At 36.9% G+C, this 22,071-nt stretch overlaps 1 protein-coding gene and 1 pseudogene across 1 annotated transcript in view; both read right to left on the reverse strand.

Annotated features, from left to right (window-relative positions):
- Positions 1-653: 653 nt before the first annotated feature.
- Positions 654-22,071, reverse strand: part of Gdpd4 (glycerophosphodiester phosphodiesterase domain containing 4) — a 100,797-nt gene continuing 79,379 nt past the window's right edge. Inside the window, exons 12-14 of the mRNA XM_046442135.1 lie at positions 3,986-4,133; positions 1,496-1,578; positions 654-789 (exon numbers count right to left, since the gene is read on the reverse strand). Coding sequence (XP_046298091.1) covers positions 654-789; positions 1,496-1,578; positions 3,986-4,133 — 367 coding nt within the window. The remainder of the gene's footprint in view (positions 790-1,495; positions 1,579-3,985; positions 4,134-22,071) is intronic.
- LOC124091197 (dnaJ homolog subfamily B member 6-like) lies at positions 9,200-9,910 on the reverse strand (annotated as a pseudogene).

Raw genomic sequence — 22,071 nt, forward strand, 5'->3', positions numbered from 1 at the left:
TTTATAATTTAATAACTATATTATTAAATATATATTTAATATGCATAAAATATATATTTAAATATATCTTCTTATAAAAAGGTTTACCGTAAAACAATATGTCTTGTTCTGTCAGCAGCCTCATATGTTTCATGTTTACCAAATCTCTCAATTTTATCATTTTCTCCTGTGCTTGATTTAATACCATGTTGTTTTGTTCATCATGGCCCTAGCAGCACTAAGTTATACCATCTATACCATGTACTATATATATATATACTATATATACTACCATACTATTCCTTACACATATGCACACACTCCTACACTATATGGTGTACATATACATAAATAAATATAGACTCTACCTAGGTTTGTGTAAGTAACTCTATGATCTTTACACAACAATAAAATCACCTAACAAAGCATTTCTGAGACTGTATCCCCATTGTTAAGTGACACAGGACTCATGACATGAAAAAAGTCTACATGATCAGTACAGACACAACTGTCATAAGCCTGACTACATAATACACCTTAGCAACAACAACATTTTTTTCAAATGTTTTCCACTGGAGTTTGATTGAAACCCATGGATAAAGGTGGAACTGACTATACTTCCAGACTTCTTCTTGGTCCCTACCCCCTAATCTCCCAGACACCCTCAGCTGTTGTCAGAAACACAAAAAGCAGATCCTGTCTCTTTGAAGCAAAGGAAGTGATGAAGAGAAAGGAGTGGGTGAGGCCTCTGCTTTACCTGTGGGAGGGCTGACACTTTCCTGCAGTTTTTCTTTTTTAATTTCTCTCCACCTAGAAGGAAGCAAACCATCCATAAACTCACAGGCCTTTTTGAAAAAAGGCAAAAAAATCCATGGCAGTGGTCAGAAAAGAAACATTATCTGGTCAGATTCCCACATTAGCAGGTTTATGCTTCCCTCACTTTAAAGGTTAAGTCACACATCAGGTAATAATGGGGTCTAAAGAACCATGGTCTCCTCTAACTAACCTTCTTCTTCCAGGATGTCCCTTTTCTTTTCTAACCTTAAAATTTGCAATCCTATTGTATTTGTCCTGCAAGTATTCTCAAATGTCATTTTCTTTAACAGATAACTATAACCCGGAAAGGGACAGTGATTTTCCCAGAACTACCCAGCCAGTTCCAAAACTTATCCTTCCCGGTCTGTGACCCTGGTCAAAACCCTGCTCTTTCATTTTGGCAAGTAGAAAGGTGGAGGCATTTGTTCTGGACAACCCCTATCCCCTCCCAACTGCTTCACACTGAATCTATGGTAACAGACTTGATTAAATGTTAGTGAGGGTCCTTGCCCTGAAAATATTGACTTGTGTTGGAAAGAGGAAGGTGTGGCAGCATAAGAAGAACGAGAAGTTTAGATTGTAAGGCCCATCTTGCCATGTATGATTATAGGAAGAGTATAACTGTTTCTTCTAAATTTCTATAAAAATCCATTTTTTTTTATTTGAACAAAATTAATTTAAATTATAAATATGTACTTACCAGCAATAAAAAAATATAGCAATAATGAAAACTGCAGAAACAATATCTGTGAAAAGCCATATGAACAGATACTTTGTTGGTGACTGCAAAACATAAAATAAACCACTGTTAAAGAACTTTACAGTTGGAAGGAGTTTTAGATGCTATGGGCTAAGTCCCTTGCTCTGCTGTCTAGGCTGGCAAAGAGAAGAAAGAGGGGCAGACTAGGTAAAGAAGACTTTATAGATGTGGCAGTCTCAAACACATTAATTATTAGAAATTATGCAGCTATTCTAAGTCACTGTCACACACATGCAGGCAATGTACAAAGGACAAAACAGTATTCACCCTTCATCTCTAATTTTTCCCCAAATGGCTTAACTATAAGTCAGCAGTGCTTGTTATTGTAATTGTTGAATGTGATTAAATTTTGCTCACATCTATAAAATGTGAGTGAAAAAAGTATGTCATTATTTTACTCAGTTTCTGTGTCATTATTTACTCAGTTTCTTGAACAACAAGAACAATCTAGAGGAGGAAACATTTATTTTGTTTTAGAGTTTCAGTCCATGGTTGACTCACCCCATATCTCTGGGCCAAGGTGAGGCAGTACATCATGGCAGAAGGGGATGGCAGAGACAAGCAGCTCAGGATATAAGTAGAAGTAGAGAGAACTCTTTGCTCACCAGGAACAAAATATAAGCCCCAAAGTCACACCCCAGTGACCTACTTCCTCCACCCACACCCTACCAGCACACTTACCTACAGTTACCACCCAATCAATCCATATTTGGATTGATCCACAAATTAGGTTATACCTCTCATAACTTAATTATTTTATCTCTGAAAATTCTTGCATGGTCTCACACATGAGCTTTTATCGGGGGCAACTTATGTTTAAACTATAATAGTCATCTTCAAGAAAACTAAGTCAAATGAAGAAAGACTAATTCGAAAAATAAACTACACCTGGATTTGGTGTGGGTGAAACACTAAGAGTAAGATAGGGAAACTATAAAAATCTTGGTGGATTCCTCATATCAATTGTTTCTCTCAGTGACTTTATGTTCTTTTTCTGTTTTAAAGAAACAAAAATTAGAAAAACAATAGCTAGTTCATTTGGGTGTTTGAATAAGCAAGAGAACATAGAACTCAATCAGCTTAAATATCCCCAAAGACTTTACCAAAACATAAATGAATTTTAAATTCAAATAAAATATGTGAATTATATTTTATATACTATTGATAAAAAGAACCACAGTATTCCTTTCAAATCTATAAAAGCCCCTATACAATATGACTTTGCTGTGCCCCCACTGAAATGGAAAAAAAAAACTTTCAGAAATACCAGTATCATTTAAGTAAAAGTATACTTGCCAAAGGAACAACTTTGAGACATTATTGATTCAGGGAGATAGGTATAGAGCATGTATTGCTTTCTAAATTATATATTTTCATAATGACTGAATTTCATATAATGAATTTTAAAAACCAAATATTTTTTTATAATCAATTTTAGAAACCAAAATATCAGAAAAATATATAGTGTACACATTAAGGACAGTTTATAGGAACAAGTGGGTAGAAAGGCTTCACCTATGCTGATGGATCTGTCATCCAAGGTTTCCTTCATTATTATCTCCAGAAAGTTGCTCAAGTCAACAGAGAAAAAAGGGGTCAGTGATTCCATATTTCAACCAGTGGGCTTTAATGCAGTACCTACCCTATGAGATTGTCAACTTACTTTCTATATAGATAAAAAACACAGGCTAGCACGATGGCACATTCCTGTAACCTCAGCTACTCAAGAAGCTGAGGCAAGAGGATTGCAAGTTTGAGGCCAGCCTGGACATCTTAGTAAGACCTTGTCTCAAAATAAAATAATAAAAGATGGGGGACTGGTGATGTAGCTCAATGGCAGAGAGCTTGAACAGCATGTGCAAGGCCAGATTCAATCCCCAGTACCACAAAGTGTGCGCATGCTCGCTCGCTCGCTCGCCCTCACTCTCTCTCTCTGATATGGTAACTGGTTAGCCAAGGTTCCAAGGAAGACAAGTGAACACTGGTTCACCTCTTCAGAAAAATTTTGCTTAAGAAACAGTTTTCACTTTTGAGTCATGTACACTTGGTTTTTCTTTCCACACCCCATTGCCACTGTTGCCATACCTCCAAGCAAGGCAGGAGTACACACACACAAAAAAAAACCCTCTACAGTCAGATCTAATTATGAATATTACATCATGAGGTCCTGTGCAGAGACATCTTGGAGCTCATGGGGATAAAAATAATAGTGGCCTATTCAGAGGGGTAAGTTACAAAGCACATTGTAAAGATTCAATAAATAAAAATCATAGAAGGATCTGGGTAAAATGGAGAATGCCACATCTCCATTATTTATAGAAGTCTTTGTTTTTAAGTAGCTCTCCCGCGGACTGCACAGTGGGCAACATAGGGGAGGGGATATAGACCACTATTGTACTAGGCTTAGAACAATCTGAACAAGAGGCTTACCATGAAGAATTGAGGGTGATTAAGCTGACTCAGGAGTGGAATGTTGTCTGTGGTCACTGAGTTAATCCTGGAACACCAGGCTAGTGAGTATAGCCAGGGCTCATTGACAACGTATAAGTTGATGTTGATGTTAGCTGCTTTATAATCTCTGGAACAAGAGATTATTATATTACCATAGGGTAATTAGATCCAGTTTAGCTCTCAACATCTTAAAGAGAGGAGCAGCCACCATGTTTGTGAAAGGCTGTTGCCTAAATCTGCAGTAGTTCATCCAGAGACAAGATTCAACTTGACAGAAAGGTTCATGCAGAGAGATGAAGGATTAAATCTAGTAGCTCTATTCCTATAGAAACAGGGGTATACTGGTAAACTAGATTTCTTAAGGGAAATTTAACAAAAGAAAAAGAAAAAGGAAAGCCTTATTTGGGGCATTTCCAAAGTTTCATGGTGTAAATATTCCTACCCCAATTTCAAGCTACCACTTGGGAAATCAATTCCCAGTCTCTGACTCTTTAATAGTTGTCTTCTACAAGCTAGTATGAGATATCTCTGGCACATACTCATGTAACACCTGCACTTAGCTGTATCACTCACCACCCCTACTTTAATGTATTCCAGTGCTTATGACCCTACCCCTAACTCCAATGATCTGATCACCTACTAGTCTTCTTTACTTGACCATCAGCAAGTTAAAGAATAATGTCTTATTCACCCCAGTATATTCAGACCTAGCATAATACCTGGCTCCATAAATATTAGTTGGGGGCATAAAATAAATATCAATCTGATGAATGTTTTAAATTTCAAATATAAAGAATTTTTATAAGAATTGGATTAAAGGGAATAAAACTCAATTTGTCTCAAGGCACTGAATGTTAGTAGAAAATTGTACACTGTCTACAGAGACAGGAAAAAAGTAAAGAAGCACTTAATAATTCTAGCCAGGTTGTCATTTTTAGGGATTCAGTCCTAGTCTGAAAACATACTACATTGGTACCGTCAAAAAAAATTGTTTTTAAATGCTGATATGGTATGTCATATTGGAAAGTGCTCGGTGCAAGCCTGTGTTTGAGTCCCAGCTCTTAACATTAGCCTGGCAAGCTCTTAGCCTCAGCACATAAATTTTAAATAATATTTCTACTGCCAGTATTACTAGCAATTAATTTATAAGAACTACCTCTAAGAAAATTCTACAGACCAACTTAAGATAAATTTTAAAAAGAAAAAAAGGAAGGCTGGGATTGTAGCTCAGTGGCAGAGCTCTTGCTTAGCATGTATGAGGCACTGGGTTCAATTCTCAGCACTGCATATAAATAAATAAATAAATAAATAAATAAATATCAATAACTAAAGGAGTGGGGGAGGAAAAGGAAATTAGGCAACCAGTAGTAAAAAGTTACTTCTTGTACTTTTTGAAACCCAAACTCAAAAACCAATTCTATTTCTCTATATTAATAAGGAATATATAGAAACTGAAATTAAAGACAATACCATCAATAATCACTTTAAAGAAAACTACATATTTAGGTACAAATGTAAGAAAACAAGTATAAGCTCTTATGTTGAAATTACAAAATACTGTTAGAAGTAATAAAAGAACATTTTAACAAATGGGCTGGGGCTGGGGCTCAGTGGTAGGGCACTTGCCTGGCATGTGTGAGGCACTGGGTTCAATTCTCAGCATCACATATAAATAAATAAAATAAAGGTCTATCAACAACTAAAAATATATATATTAAAAAATATTAAAACAAAATGGAGAGATGTGTTCATGGATTTCAATCCAATGCAATAAAGCTGTCAACTGTCCCCAAACTGATCTGTAAGTTTAATGTAAGTTCTATAAAAGTTCCAACAAAGTTTTTTTGAATAATTAAGCCAGCTGATTCTAAAATTTTTATGGAAAGGCATAGTCCTAGAATATTAAAACAATCCTTGAAAAGAATAAAGTGAGAGGGAATCACTTTACTGGGTATTAAGGCTTACCATATAACTTATGGTTATCAAGACAGGCACATAAATCAGTGGACCAGAACAGAAAATTCAGAAACAGACTTACATAACTATGACCAAATAATTTTTGACAAAGGTATAAAAACAATCAATGAAAGAATCGTATTTCAACAAATGATACTGAAGAGCTGGATGGCCATAGGTCAGGAAAAAAAAATATATCAAAATCTCAACCTAAACTCACACTATATAGAAAAATGAACTAAAAATGGATAACAGATTTGAATGCATAAGTAAAAATATAAAACTTTTAGAAAAATATAGGAGAAAATCTTTGAAATCTAGGGCAAAGCAAAGAGTTCTTAGACTTGAACTAAAAATATGATACATCAGAGTGAATGCTGCTACTAAGTTGGACACCATCAAAGTTAAAAAAAAATAAATAAAGTTTTACACTGTGGAAGACCTTGTAAGAAGATGCTACAGATAATATTGGGAGAAAATATTTGCAAACCATATCCAACAAAGAACTAGAATCTAGAATATATAAAGAACTCTTAAAATTCAACAATAAAGAAAAGAAAAACACATTTTAATGAAAAGAACATACCACTAGAAAATTAGGATATCAGATGTTCAACATCATTATCCATAAAAGAATAAAAATTTAGACCACAATTATGTCACTCTATATCTATCAGAATAATTAAAATACAGTAACAACAACAAAAATTGGCAAGGATGCAGAAACTCTGGATCGTATATTCCTGGCAAAAATGTAAAACGGTATCACCTCTGAAAAAGTCTGGCAGTTTCTTATTAAACTGGCCATGTAATTACCATAACCCAACAACTGCATTCATGGACATTTATCCCAGTGAAATAAAAACTTGCATTCACATACAAATCTGTATATAAATATTCATAATAGTTTTATTTGTAACAGCTTATAAATAGAAACAATTGTCCTCAAGTTAGTGAATGATTATACAAAACTTAAGTATATCCATACTATCACATACTACCCATAAACAAAAAGAAACTAATATTAATAATTCGGAGACTTGGACAAATCTCATGGGAATTGTGCTAAATGAAAAAAAGTAGCCAATCACAAAATGTTGCATGCTGTATGAATTGACTTGTTCTTGAAATAATATTACAGAAATTTTGCCATGAGTTAGGGTTTGAGGCAGTGAGGAAAGAAATGGAAGGAAACAGACTTTGGTTATAAGAGGACAACACAAGGGATAAATGTAGTGATGGTCTGTATCTTGGTGGTGGTGTTGGATCCACAAACCTGCACATCTGATAAAATTGTAGAGCACTGTCCCTCCACCCCCAACATACATGCATCATGGCCCAGTGATTTCTGACAAAGGTGCCAAGAACATACTATGTGAAAGGAAAGAATAGAATTAAGAACAAAATCACATAATCATCTCAATAGATGCTGCAAAAGTGTTAGATAAAACTCAGCACCCATTCATGATGAAGAACAACGAAGAAACTAGGAATAGAAGAATTTACCTCAACATCATAAAGGTTTTAAAGACAAACCCAAAGCCAGCATCATACTTATTGAGAAAAACTGAAATAATTTTCTATAAAATCAGGAAAAAGACAAGGATGTCCATTCTCACCACTTCTATTCAATATAGTACTTGAAATTTTAGCCAGAGCAATTAGGCAAAAAAGGGAAATAAAAGGGACATAAGTAGGAAAGAAACAAGTCAAATGTTTGCAGATGATATGATCCTATATTCACAGGATCCAAAAATCTCCACCATAAGACAGCTATAGCTAATAAATAAATTCAGCAAAGTAGCAGGATACAAAATCATGATACAAAAATCAACTGCTTTCCTATATTACAATAATGAATCTTCTAAAAAAGAAATAAGGAAAACATCTCCATTTGCAATAGTCTCAAAAATAAATACCTAATGAAAGTTATTGAACACTGAAGAAAAAAATTAAAGAAGACACTAAAAGATAGGAAGACCTCCCATATTCATGGATAGGTAGAATTAATATTGTTAAAATGACCATATAGCCAAAAGTAGTCTACAGATTCAATGTAATCCCACCAAAATACCAATGACATTCTTCACAGAACTAGAAAACACTGAGCTAAAATTCATATGGAACAATAAAAGATGAAGAATAGTCAAAGCAATTCTAAGGCAAAAAAATAAATGCTAGCTGGGCACAGTGGCACAGGCCTGTACTCCCAATGGTTTGGGAGGCTAAGGAAGGAGGATCACGAGTTCAAAGCCAGCCTCAGTAACAGTGAGGCACTAAGCAACTCAGTGAGATCCTGTCTCTAAATAAAATATAAAATAGGGCTGGGATATGGCTCAGTGGTCAGGTGCCCCTGAGTTCAATCTCTGGTACCAAAAAAAAAAAAAAAAAAAGAAGAAGAAGAAGAAAAAGAAAAGAAAGAAATGCAACAGGCGTCACAATACCCAGTTTTAAATTATACTACAGAGCATTAGTACCAAAAACTGCATGGTACTGACATTAAAAACAGACACATAGACCAATGGAATAGAAAACACAGAGATAAATGCACACATGTACAGTTATCTGATCCTTGACAAGGTGCCAAAAACATATTGGAGAAAAGACAGCCTTTTTTCTCCCCCAGGAAAAAATGCACCAACACATTCACATTTCTTTTTTTTTTTTTTTAAAGCAAATTACAAAGATCCAGTTTACCAGCTTTTTTAAGCCTAAGCTTAACATTACTTTAAACTTTACTAAGTTGCCAGCATTCATGTGCAACTAGAAAACATACTTAAATTTATATTAAACCAGAAATGTATTACCATTAATGTATTAATATCTTTCATTACTAAATACTGGGGAAAAAATCCAAATTATTTCTATAGGAGACTCATCCTGGCAATGTTAGCTCACAGCAGGCTGACACTACTACTTGGCTCACATGTCAAACACAATGGAAAGCATATCCATGCTGGTGTTAGGATACTATCTTGTCCTAGCACTATTCAAAGTCAAGGCTCACCTTGGATTATGTTTAATAAAAAAGCAAACTGCATACAAATATTACAATTTTAAAGACAAAAAACAAATGTCCTACTGTGTGATCCTAATAGTAAACCCAAAAGTCTATGACAAATAGGGGCTCTGATGAGCTGTTTATAAATAATTTAGATTAGGTAGAATTTTACTGAAGTCAAGTTTGTCTGAAATCTTCAAAAAAATGTTCCTGTTAATCCTCAAATGGTGCTTGAATTACTTGCTATCCAAGTGTAGCAGCTGCTCCTTCCATTTATCATTAAGGACTTTAACTGGCCATCTTCTTTAACTACTACTCTTTCTTGACCATTTTCCACAATTCTTTTCATAGTGATTACTATTTTGGTAAAAGTGATATAGATATGAAGTTACCCATCCTACTGCTACCAAATAATGTAGAAGAGAATGAAGTAAGGCCACTGTGACCTAGTGACCCAAATGAAGTAAATCCTGTATCAAATGAAGAAAATTCACCTCCAAATGATGGAAATCCACTGAAAGCAGAGAAAAGTGAGCCCGCATCTTGGTTTCTGCTTCCTTGGGGATCCCTTCAGTTCCCAAAAAAGTCTTCAAATGAGTCTTCAAAGAAGTTGAATGAAAATGGATCCTTTCCACAAAAAATTCCCTGAAGACATCATCTGGGTTCCGGGATGTGAAGCCAAATTCAAATGGACTGTCAAAATGACTTCCACCTCCACTTCCACCATTTAAGCCTTCTTTGCCATACTTGTCATGGATGTCCTGTTTTTTAGCATCTGATAACACCTCATATGCCTCAGCTACTTGTTTGAATTTTTTCTCTGCTTCTACTTTATTCTCAGGATTTTCATCTTGATGCCACTTGAGTGCCAGTTTCCAATATGCCTTTTTGATATCCTCAGGTGAGGCTTGTCTCTGCATGCCTAAAACTTCATAGTAATCCACCATGTTTTAATAGATTGTTGGAACAAGTCAAAGGACCTGTGTACTGGATGGGGCGGGTGGACAGGGGCTCCCAGTCTGGCATGGCTGTACTCAAAAGACAGTCTTTCTAACAAATGATGCTGGGAAAACTGGATATCCATATGTAGAAGAATGAAACTAGATCACTGTGTCATCCTGCACAAAAGTCAACTCAAAATGGACCAGTGATTTCAGAGGAAATGCTAGGAACAAACAAGGTCAACACTCCAACACACAGATGCAGGCAATGACTTCCTCAACAGGATTCCTAAAGCTAGGGAGTAGTACCAAGAATTAATAAATGGAATGGCATCAAATTAAAAAGCTTCTGCACAGTAAAGGAAATAAGAGTGTAAAAGTAGAAGCTATGGAATGAAAGAAAAATCTTTGCTAATATTCTGGCAGAGAATCAACATTCTGAATACATAAAGAACTAAAAAAAAAATCACTACCAAAAAAACCCAAAAATCTAAAATGAAAAAACAACAACCCAATCAATAAATGGGCCAATGAACTAAACAGATACTTCTCAAAAGAAGAAATACAAATGGCCAGAAAATATATAAAAAGATGTTCAACATATTTAGTGATCAGGGAAATGCAAATCAAAACTACACTGAGATTTCACCTCACTCTACTTAGAATGCCAGTCATCAAGAATACAAATAATATAAAATGCTGGGGTGAAGATGTGGGAGGAAAAGGAAGTGAGTAAGATTGTTAGTGTGACCACTATTGAAATCAGTATGGAGGTTTCTCAAAAGACTAAGAATGGAACCACTATATGACCCAGCTATACCTCTCCTTGGTATTAATCCCAAAGACTTAAAGTCAGCATACTATATATAGTGATACATGCATACCTATGTTTATAATAGCCTAATTATGGAACCAGCCTAGGTGTCTTTCAGTAGATGAATGGATATACACACATACATTCATATACACACACACAATGGAGTTTTATTCCATCATAAAAAGAATAAAATTATGTACTTTTGTAAAGAATTATCATTTTTAGTCCCAAAGCAGACAATTGAGGAATCCCCGATTGAGCAGGTCCCATAATAACCATCTCATTATTAATGGCTCTTAAATCTTGCAGTAATCTCCATTTACCAGATTTCTTTTTGATGACAAAAATGGGAGTATTATGGGGACATACAGAAGGTTGTATATGTCCTTCCGCTAATTGTTGTTTGACCAGGTCATGGGCTGCTTGTATCTTTTCTTTAGTCAGGGGCCACTGAGGAACCCATACTGGTCTTTCTGATTTCCAAGTAATTTTTATTGTCTCAGTGGCCCTTTCTGAAAATCCAACCCATGTCTGTCTGTTCCTTGATCTATTTGTATTGGTGCTGCTATGACTTGTTCTTGTTTTTTAATCTTTTTCCTTTCCTAAAACCTTGTCTAGTCATAATAGTGGGTGCATTTTGGTTGATGTTATTTGTTAATGTCAAACCTAATTGATCTAGGACATCTCGTCCCCATAAATTTACGGGAAGATGATCCAATACATATGGCTGTATAGTTCCTTCACATCCTTCAGGATCCTTCCAATCTAATGCCATTGCACTTCTATGGGGATTAGTCGCCACTCCTAGGCCTTGAAGCATTTGAGTGGCTTGTTGTAATGGCCAATGTTTTGGCCATTCTTGACGAGAGATGATGCTAAGGTCTGCACCTGTATCCAGTAGCCCATTAAATTCATGTCCTTGAATATTTAGTTTTAGCATGGGGCAAGAATCTAAATTTAAAGAAAGCATAGCCCAATCTACACCTGTGGAGTCTAATCCCTTGGAACCTCTTTCTACAGTACGACTGGAAATCTTATCATGTAGGCTGGGTATTATTAGTAACTGTGCTATTCTATCTCCTGGTGAAATTACTGATATATCCTTTGGAGAACTGGCTATAATTTTTATTTCACCTTCATAATCGGGATCAATTACCCCAGGACTTATCATAGGTCCTTTTAGAGTAGAAGAGCTGCGTCCCAATAATAAGCCTACTGTTCCTTTGGGAAGAGGTCCTTTTACCCCTGTGGGAATGATTTGAACTCCCACCTCTGGAGTTAGTACTGATCTGGCAGAGGCGCAGATGTCCAACCCTGCGCTCCCTCTGGTTTGTCTGATGAGGGATCTGATGGACAATGTGTCCTGGGCACTACCCTGATGGGGTTGCTGGGTTCCTCCAGTGCTCCGTATATTTGTGGTTTTGGGCCCTGGAGCATTGGGCCCCCCTGTCCATTTTTTGGCAATGGAGCCTGATGCCTTTCTCCACGATATCGTGGATAAACACCTGGTCCTTGTTCGTTTTTTGATAATGGAGTACCCTCTATGGTGGTTTGAGAACGGCATTCATTAGCCCAATGTCTCCCTCTACGGCATCGTGGGCAAATACCTGGTATTCTACTCCTTTGATTCCTAGTTTTGTTAAACCCTCTGCCTATGGGGCAATTCCTTTTAAAATGTCCTGTTTGTTCACAATTGTAGCATGTTCTTGGCCTGGCATCTAAAGCCTGTTTTACTGCAGCTGCCACGACTTGCTCTTGTTCATTAATGTCTCTACATAATTTAATACATGTGTTTAAATCTTCATGTTTCCATGGTCTAATGATATCTCTGCACCAATGATTCGCTTGCTCATAAGCCAGTTGTTTTAGTAATGGCATTGCTTGTTCTGTATTCCCCAAAACTCTGGTAGCTGTTTGAATAAGCCTATCTACAAATTCAGCATAAGGTTCATTAGCTCCTTGTATTACCTTAGATAATTGACCTTGTAAACCTCCATGTCCTTGTAAAGTCTTCCATGCCTTAATTGCATCTACAGCAATTTGTGCGTATACACCAGGATCATATGCAATTTGTTGCTGCTGATCCTCATAAGGTCCCTTTCCTAACAACATATCTAGATTTCTCTGAGGATAACCAGCTGCTGCATTTCGCCTAGCTGTCTCCTTGCAAAATTCCTCATTGGCAACCTTCCATAACAGGTATTGTCCTCCATTTAGCACAGCTTTACACATATTAGCCCAATCTGCTGGCGTCATGTTCAAGTTGTTAATGGATTCGACCATGCTTACAGTGAAGGGTGCTTGAGGACCATAGGTTGTTACAGCCTCTTTTAGCTGCTTCACTGTTTTGAAATTTAAAACATAGTGAATTCACTGCCCTCCTGCCTCAAATACAGGGCATGTTAATATTTGAGATCTTGTCTCAGGATCCCAACTATCAACTGCGGGGGTTGGGGACCTCCCAGCATATGGAGGTGGCCTTGTTAGTTGGACACTTACGTCCTCTGGTGATAGAAAGGTATTAGTAGCAGTCTCCTGTAGAGGTGGTGCTGTTGGTTGGACACTTACACCCTCTGGTGATAGAAAGGTGTTAGTAGCAGTCTCCTGTTGTAACTTTCCCCCTGATGACTTTTTCTGCTTTACACTTTCTTTCTCTGTCTGACTAGCTTGAGAGGCCTTCTCTTTTACTTGAATTTTTTCCTCTGTCTGACTAGTTCGAGAGACCTTCTCTTTTACTTGAATTTTTTCCTCTTTCTGACTAACTTGAGAGACCTTCTCTTTTACTTGAATCAATATGTCTTCTCCTTCCTCTACCTTTGTCTGAACTGAAGGCTTTGGACTAAGCAAAGAAGATACCAACGTCCACAATGGCAATGTGCCAACTGGCAGAGTCCCTGGGCTTTTCTTTTCTATTATTTTTAAATCTTCACCATGATGGTTCCATTGTGATAAATTTAATAACTCCTCCTTAAAAAGCCATGGGCCACATTTTTGTATTGTATCAACGTATGCCCTGACTGCTCTTGATTTTCCTGAGATGCCTCCTTCCTCTAACAATTTACTTAACACTCTTTCAGTTTGTTTTTTACTAATTTCTGATCCCATATTTCTACTATAATACAACCCAACAAGATAACGCCTAACAAAACTGAAACAGAGTGAAACAAAATTGGAACAACACAAAATCATTATAATAGCCTCCTGAAATGTCCATCCGTCCGTTCTCCCTATCTGTTCCTCAGATGTGAGCGGTTTTTCTTCCATCTTACACATCTCCAGGGACAGGCAACTTAAAACAAAAGTGAAACAAAATAACAAAAGAAGAATCTTAAAATGGCTACCCATCCTCTCGCCCTGCCCTCAGAGGCGAGCAGTTTACCTTCTCACTTACCCTTAGTCGTTCCCCGTGCGGCCCACCAAATGCCGCAGTCTGGCTGGGCACAATCAGGAGCCACTTGTCAAAAGAAGCTAACTTTATTTTTAGAACCACACACGCCAAACAAAACAGCCTCTCAGGAAAAACCCTCAGAGCCCCAACTGCCACCACCGGCTTCCCACAAGCCTCTCTCTCCCACACAAGCCTCTCTCCACCTCCCACAATCCTGCTCTTGAGGCCGATTGGCTGGGTCACATGGGCGGAGCCAAAAAAGTCCCCCAATGAGCAGCTCCGTGGTCTGAAAGGGCAGGGAAACAGCCCAATGAGCATCACTGCAGAGGAGCCAATCAGCTAGATGTTGCTGGGGCCGCTGTGAACCAATCATCAGCCGGCAGCTAGAAGTTTGCTGGCAGCTGGAAGTTTGCTGGGGCCCCTTCGGCTGTGGCTCTCAACAATTATGTACTTTTGTCAGAAAACGTATGGAACTTGAGAGTATTAGTTAAATAAGCCGTACTCAGAAAGTCAATGGTCTCATATTTTCTCTCTTTTGTGGAAGCTAGAGATAAATAAAAAGGAAGAAAAGAAAAAAAAGAGTGTGGGAAATCTCATGAAAATAGAAGGAAGATTAGAAGAGTACAGGAGGGACCAGGGGAAGGGAAAGGGAGGTACAGGAGGATGAAACTGACCAAACTGTTATGTGCTTGTATGAATATTTGACAACAAATCCCACTATTATGTATAATTATAATGCATCTAAAAATGGTATCGAGAAAACTGCATATCCACATGCAGAAGAATGAAATTAGGTCCTTATCTCACATTATATACAAAAATCAATTCAAAATGAATTAAGATCTGAAATAGTAAAAACTACTTGAAGAAAATTGGGGAAAAGCTCCAGGACACTGGTCTGGGAAAAATGATTTCTTATATGTGACCCCAAAATCACAGGCAACAGCAACAACAACAACCAGACAAATGGAATTACATCAAACTAAAAAACTTCTGCAGAGAGAAATAATTAATAGAGCAAGGAGACAACTTAGAAAGTGTGGGAAAATGTGTATAAACCATAATTTTGATAAAGGGTCAGTAACAAAAATACATAAGGAACTTAACAGTAAGAAAACCACTTGGAAGACGCCCGGCGCGTGCCAAGCCACACCAGAGGAGGAAGACGCCCGGCACGTGCCAAGCAACACCGGAGGAGGAAGACGCCCGGCGCGCGCCAAGCCACACCAGAGGAAGAAATCCAGCTCCGCCCCGTGTGCTAGTCCGGAGGAAGCCCATCAACCCTTAAAACCCATCAAAGGGGGTGTGGCTACCAGCACGGTTCTGCGGCTGATCCAGGTACCCGGTTTCCAACTCCCCCACCCTTAGCTGCGATAACTCAAAATATTTCCCACAAGCTTTTGGGGGTTGTAGCTATCAACGCAAAACAACAAGTGTACAGGCACCTGGTTTCTACCTCAGAGACTAGAGTAGGGAAGATACAGGTGGAAGCTCATTTCCTTTCACACTGGCTATACCCACCACCCTGAATACAGAGGCTCAAGCTAGGAATAGACAACGCCACCTACTGGAAGCAAGGAAAACAGTGTTCTGAGAGACTTTTTTTCTCTCTTTCTTTCTCTCTTTTCTTGTCTCTCTTCCACAACTTCAACATATGTGAAACCAAGAACTGTGCATGAACAACCGAATTACCAAGTAATATAATATAGAGGAATTACATATACCCTACCTTCCCCCCCATTTTTTTTCTTTATTTCTATCTTACTTTCCTTTTCCTTCTCTTATTTCTCTTTTCTTTATTGTTATCTTTTTCTTTTTTTCATTCATATTCTCTCTATCCCACTTTCAATCTCCTAATTTTTGCTATCTATACATAGGGTAACTATCTAAATACAGATAGGAGGTTGAAGTCTATACATTCTTCCATAAATTACCAGTCTATTGGTTAGAGTTCTCCAAAGGTGCTAAGTTAGTTTAACCTCATACCCTCACTCCTTTCCCTCTAAGTATAACATCCTTCGTCTGAAATTAAGTTTTCTATATGCCACCAGATATGGTACGCCTTTTATGAAACTAATGAATATATTCTTAAGTAATAATTAAAACCAATATCTATAGACTTAGAATCTAACTATAAATGTATTAATAATGAAAACTTGTGCTTAGATAATGTACTGTTGATATTGGGAACTGTTAACATTGTCTTTCTCCGCAAAAGAGGGATTTTGGAGCTATACAAGAACAATACAAATATATAAGGGGAAAACATTAACACAACAGTTTCACAAAGCTAGAAAGAATCATGAGCAGTATGAAAAGACAAGGAAAAAAAGGACCACAAACAATACAGGTTAATTCAACATTAGATGAGGTAATATCTGCAGCTGATGGAATGTCAGACAAAGAGTTCAGGATATACATGCTTCAGATGATCTGGAGTCTCAAGGAAGACATTAGACAGCAAATTCAGACAATGAAAAATCACTTTGACAATGAATTACATAAACAAATCCAGGAAGCAAAAGATCAACTATACAGGGAGATAGAGGATATAAAAAACAAACAAATAGAAATCCTGGAAATGCAGGAAACAATAAACCAAATTAAAAACTCAAATGAGAGTATTACCAGCAGAGTAGAACACTTAGAAGATAGAGCTTCAGACAAAGAAGACAAAGTTTTTCAACTTGAAAAGAACATAGACAGCTCAGCGAGAATGTTAAGAAATCATGAGCAGAACATCCAAGAATTATGGGATAACATAAAGAAACCAAACCTAAGAGTTATTGGGATACAAGAGGGTATAGAGGTCCAAACCAAGGGAATGAGCAACTATTCAATGAAATAATACTAGAAAACTTCCCAGACTTAAAGAATGAAAAAGAAATCCAAATACTAGAAGCCTACAGGACACCGAATGTACAAAATCATAAGAGATCCACACCAAGAAACATAATAATGAAGATGCCCAACATACAGAATAAGGAGAGAATCTTAAAAGCCACAAGAGAGAGGAAGCAGATTACATTTAGGGGTAACCAATCGGGATAACTGCTGATCTTTCAACACAGACTCTGAAAGTTAGAAGATCCTGGAACAACATATTTCAAACACTGAAAGAAAAAGGGTTCCAACCAAGAATCATGTATCCAGTGAAATTAAGCTTCAGGATTGAAGATGAAATAAAAATCTTCCACGATAAACAAAAGTTAAAAGAACTTGCAGCTAGAAAACCATCTCTTCAAAACATCCTTGGCAAAACATTACAGAAAGAGGAAATGAAAAATAACAAAGAAAACCAACAGCGGGAGGTAGTACAGTAAAGGAAAAACTAAGCATAGAGGAAAAACAAATCATGTTCAGTAACATACATAATCAAATATGGCTGGAAATACAAACCATATCTCAATAGTAACCCTAAATGTTAATGGCTTAAATGCACCAATCAAAAGACATAGGCTAGTAGAATGGATTAAAAAAAGATCCAACAATATGCTGCCTACAGGAGACTCATCTGAGGAAAAGACATACACAGACTGAAGGTGAAAGGTTGGGAAAAATCATATCACTCATACGGACCCCAGAAGCAAGCAGGGGTGTCCATACTTGTATCAAATAAAATAGACATCAAGCCAAAGTTAATCAAAAGAGATAAACAAGGACACTACATAGTGCTCAAGGGAACCATACACCTATAAGACTTGACGATCATTAATATATATGCCCCAAACAATGGTGCAGCTACGTTCATCAAACAAACTCTTCTCAAGTTCAAGAGTCAAACAGACCACAACACAATAATCATGGGAGATTTTAACACACCTCTCTCACCACTGGACAGATCTTCCAAACAAAAGTTGAATAAAGAAACCATAGAGCTCAATAATACAACTAATAATTTAGACTTAATTGATATATACAGAATATACCACCCAACATCAAGCGGATACACTTCCTTCTCAGCAGCACATGGATCGTTTTCAAAAATAGACCATATATTATGTCACAGGGCAAATCTGAGCAATTACAAAGGAGTTGAGATACTACCATGCATTTTATCTGATCATAATGGAATGAAATTGGAAATCAATAATAAAATGAGAAAGGAAAAATCCTACATCACATGGAGATTAAACAATATGCTACTGAATGAACAAAGGGTTACAGAAGACATCAAAGAGGAAATTAAAAAATTATTAGAGGTAAATGAAAACTCAGACACAACATATCGAAATCTCTGGGACACTATGAAAGCAGTACTAAGAGGAAAATTCATTTCATGGAGTTCATTCCTTAAAAGAAGGAAAAGCCAACAAATAAATGACCTCACACTACACCTCGAAGCCTTAGAAAAAGAACAACAAATCAGCAGCAAATACAGTAGAAGGCAAGAAATAATTAAAATCAGAGCTGAAATCAATGAAATCGAAACAAAAGAAACAATCGAAAAAATTGACAAAACTAAAAGTTGGTTCTTTGAAAAAATAAATAAGATTGATAGACCACTAGCCACGCTAACAAAGAGAAGAAGAGAGAGAACCCAAATTACTAGCTTACGGGACGAAAAAGGCAACATCACAACAGACAATTCAGAAATACAGAAGATAACTAGAAATTATTTTAAAATCCTATACTCTAATAAAATAGAAGATAGTGAAGGCATTGATAAATTCCTTAAGACTTATGAACTACCCAGATTGAGTCAGGATGATATAAACAACCTAAACAGACCAATATCAAGCAAGGAAATAGAAGAAGCCATCAAAAGACTACCAACCAAGAAAAGCTCAGGACCGGATAGATATACAGCAGAGTTTTACAAGAACTTTAAAGAAGAACTAATACCAATACTTCACAATCTATTTCAGGAGATAGAAAAAGAGGGAGAACTTCCAAATTCATTCTATGAGGCCAATATCACCCTGATTCCCAAACCAGATAAAGACACCTCAAAGAAAGAAAACTACAGACCAATATCCCTAATGAATTTAGATGCAAAAATCCTCAATAAAATTCTGGCAAATCGGATACAAAGGCACATCAAAAAGATCGTGCACCATGATCAAGTAGGATTCATCCCTGGGATGCAAGGATGGTTCAATATATGGAAATCAATAAACGTTATTCACCACATCAATAGACTTAAAGATAAGAACCATATGATCATCTTGATAGACACAGAAAAAGCATTCGACAAAGTACAGCATCCCTTCATGTTCAAAACACTAGAAAAACTAGGGATAACAGGAACTTACCTCAACATTGTAAAAGCTATATATGCTAAGCCTCAGGCTAGCATCATTCTAAGTGGAGAAAAACTGAAGGCATTCCCTCTAAAATCTGGAACAAGACAGGGATGCCCTCTCTCACCACTTCTATTCAATATAGTTCTCGAAATACTGGCCAGAGCAATTAGACAGACAAAAGAAATTGAAGGCATTAAGATAGGAAAAGAAGAACTTAATTATCACTATTTGTGGATGATATGATCCTATACCTAGAAGACACAAAAGGGTCTACAAAGAAACTACTAGAGCTAATAAATGAATTCAGCAAAGTGGCAGGATATAAAATCAACACGCATAAATCAAAGGCATTTCTGTATATCAGCGACAAAACTTCTGAAACGGAAATGAGGAAAAACACCCCATTCACAATATCCTCAAAAAAAATAAAATACTTGGGAATCAACCTAACAAAAGAGGTGAAAGATTTATACAATGAAAACTACAGAACCCTAAAAAGAGAAATAGAAGAAGATCTTAGAAGATGGAAAAATATACCCTGTTCATGGATAGGCAGAACTAACATCATCAAAATGGCGATATTACCAAAAGTTCTCTATAGGTTCAATGCAATGCCAATCAAAATCCCAACGGCATTTCTTGTAGAAATAGATAAAGCAATCATGAAATTCATATGGAAAAATAAAAGACCCAGAATAGCAAAAGCAATTCTAAGCAGGAAGTGTGAATCAGGAGGTATAGCGATACCAGATTTCAAACTGTTCTACAAAGCAATAGTAACAAAAACAGCATGGTACTGGTACCAAAACAGGCGGGTGGACCAATGGTATAGAATAGAGGACACAGAAACCAATCCACAAAATTACAACTATCTTATATTCGATAAAGGGGCTAAAAGCATGCAATGGAGGAAGGATAGCATCTTCAACAAATGGTGCTGGGAAAACTGGAAATCCATATGCAACAAAATGAAACTGAATCCCTTTCTCTCACCATGCACAAAAGTTAACTCAAAATGGATCAAGGAGCTTGATATCAAATCAGAGACTCTGCGTCTGATAGAAGAAAAAGTTGGCTCCGATCTACATATTGTAGGGTCGGGCTCCAAATTCCTTAATAGGACACCCATAGCACAAGAGTTAAAAACAAGAATCAACAAATGGGACTTACTCAAACTAAAAAGTTTTTTCTCAGCAAGAGAAACAATAAGAGAGGTAAATAGGGAGCCTACATCCTGGGAACAAATCTTTACTCCTCACACTTCAGATAGAGCCCTAATATCCAGAGTATACAAAGAACTCAAAAAATTAGACAATAAGATAACAAATAACCCAATCAACAAATGGGCCAAGGACCTGAACAGACACTTCTCAGAGGAGGATATACAATCAATCAACAAGTACATGAAAAAATGCTCAACATATCTAGCAATCAGAGAAAAGCAAATCAAAACCACCCTAAGATACCATCTCACTCCAGTAAGATTGGCAGCCATTATGAAGTCAAACAACAACAAGTGCTGGAGAGGATGTGGGGAAAAGGGTACACTTGTACATTGCTGGTGGGACTGCAAATTGGTGCAGCCAATTTGGAAAGCAGTATGGAGATTCCTGGGAAAGCTGGGAATGGAACCACCATTTGACCCAGTTATTGCCATTCTCGGACTATTCCCTGAAGTCCTTAATAGAGCGTACTATAGGGATACTGCTACATCGATGTTCATAGCAGCACAATTCACAATAGCTAGACTGTGGAACCAACTTAGATGCCCTTCAATAGATGAATGGATTAAAAAAATGTGGCATTTATACACAATGGAGTATTATTCTGCACTAAAAAATGACAAAATCATGGAATCTGCAAGGAAATGGATGGCATTAGAGCAGATTATGCTAAGTGAAGCCAGCCAATCCCTAAAAAACAAATGCCAAATATCTTCTTTGATATAAAGAGAGCAACTAAAAACAGAGCAGGGAGGAAGAGCATGAGAAAAAGATTAACATTAAACAGGGACGAGAGGTGGGAGGGAAAGGGAGAGAGAAGGGAAATTGCATGGAAATGGAAGGAGACCCTCATTGTTATACAAAATTACATATAAGAGGATATGAGGGGAAAGGGGAAAAAAATCAAGGGAGAGAAATGAATTACAGTAGATGGGGTAGAGATAGAAGATGGGAGGGGAGGGGAGGGGGGATAGTAGAAGATAGGAAAGATAGCAGAATACAACAGTTACTAATATGGCAATATGTAAAAACGTGGATGTGTAACCGATGTGATTCTGCAATCTGTATACGGGGTAAAAATGGGAGTTCATAACCCACTTGAATCAAATGTATGAAATATGATATGTCAAGAGCTTTGTAATGTTTTGAACAACCAATAAAAAAAAGAAAACCACTTGATTTTTTAAAAAAATGAGTTAAATACTCAACATTACTAATCCTCAGGAAATGCAAATTAAAATCACAGTAAGATTTACCTTTCCCCTGTTAGCAGGGTTATTATAAAAAAGATGAAAGAATTTAAGTGTTGGCTAGGATGTAAAGAAAAGGAACTTATATATTGATGGTAGGAACATAAATACAGGAAAACAGGCTGGTGGATCATCAAAAAACTAAAATTAGAATTGTCATTTTATTCATCAATCCCACTTTTGGGTATGTATTTGGAGGAAATGACATTAACATGGCAAAGAGCTATCTGCACTCCTATATTC

The sequence above is a fragment of the Marmota monax genome, unplaced genomic scaffold (genome assembly GCF_021218885.2).
Source record: "Marmota monax isolate L192 unplaced genomic scaffold, Marmota_monax_Labrador192_F-V1.1 WCK01_AAM20220418_F8-fsc00068, whole genome shotgun sequence".
Classification (NCBI taxonomy): domain Eukaryota; kingdom Metazoa; phylum Chordata; class Mammalia; order Rodentia; family Sciuridae; genus Marmota; species Marmota monax.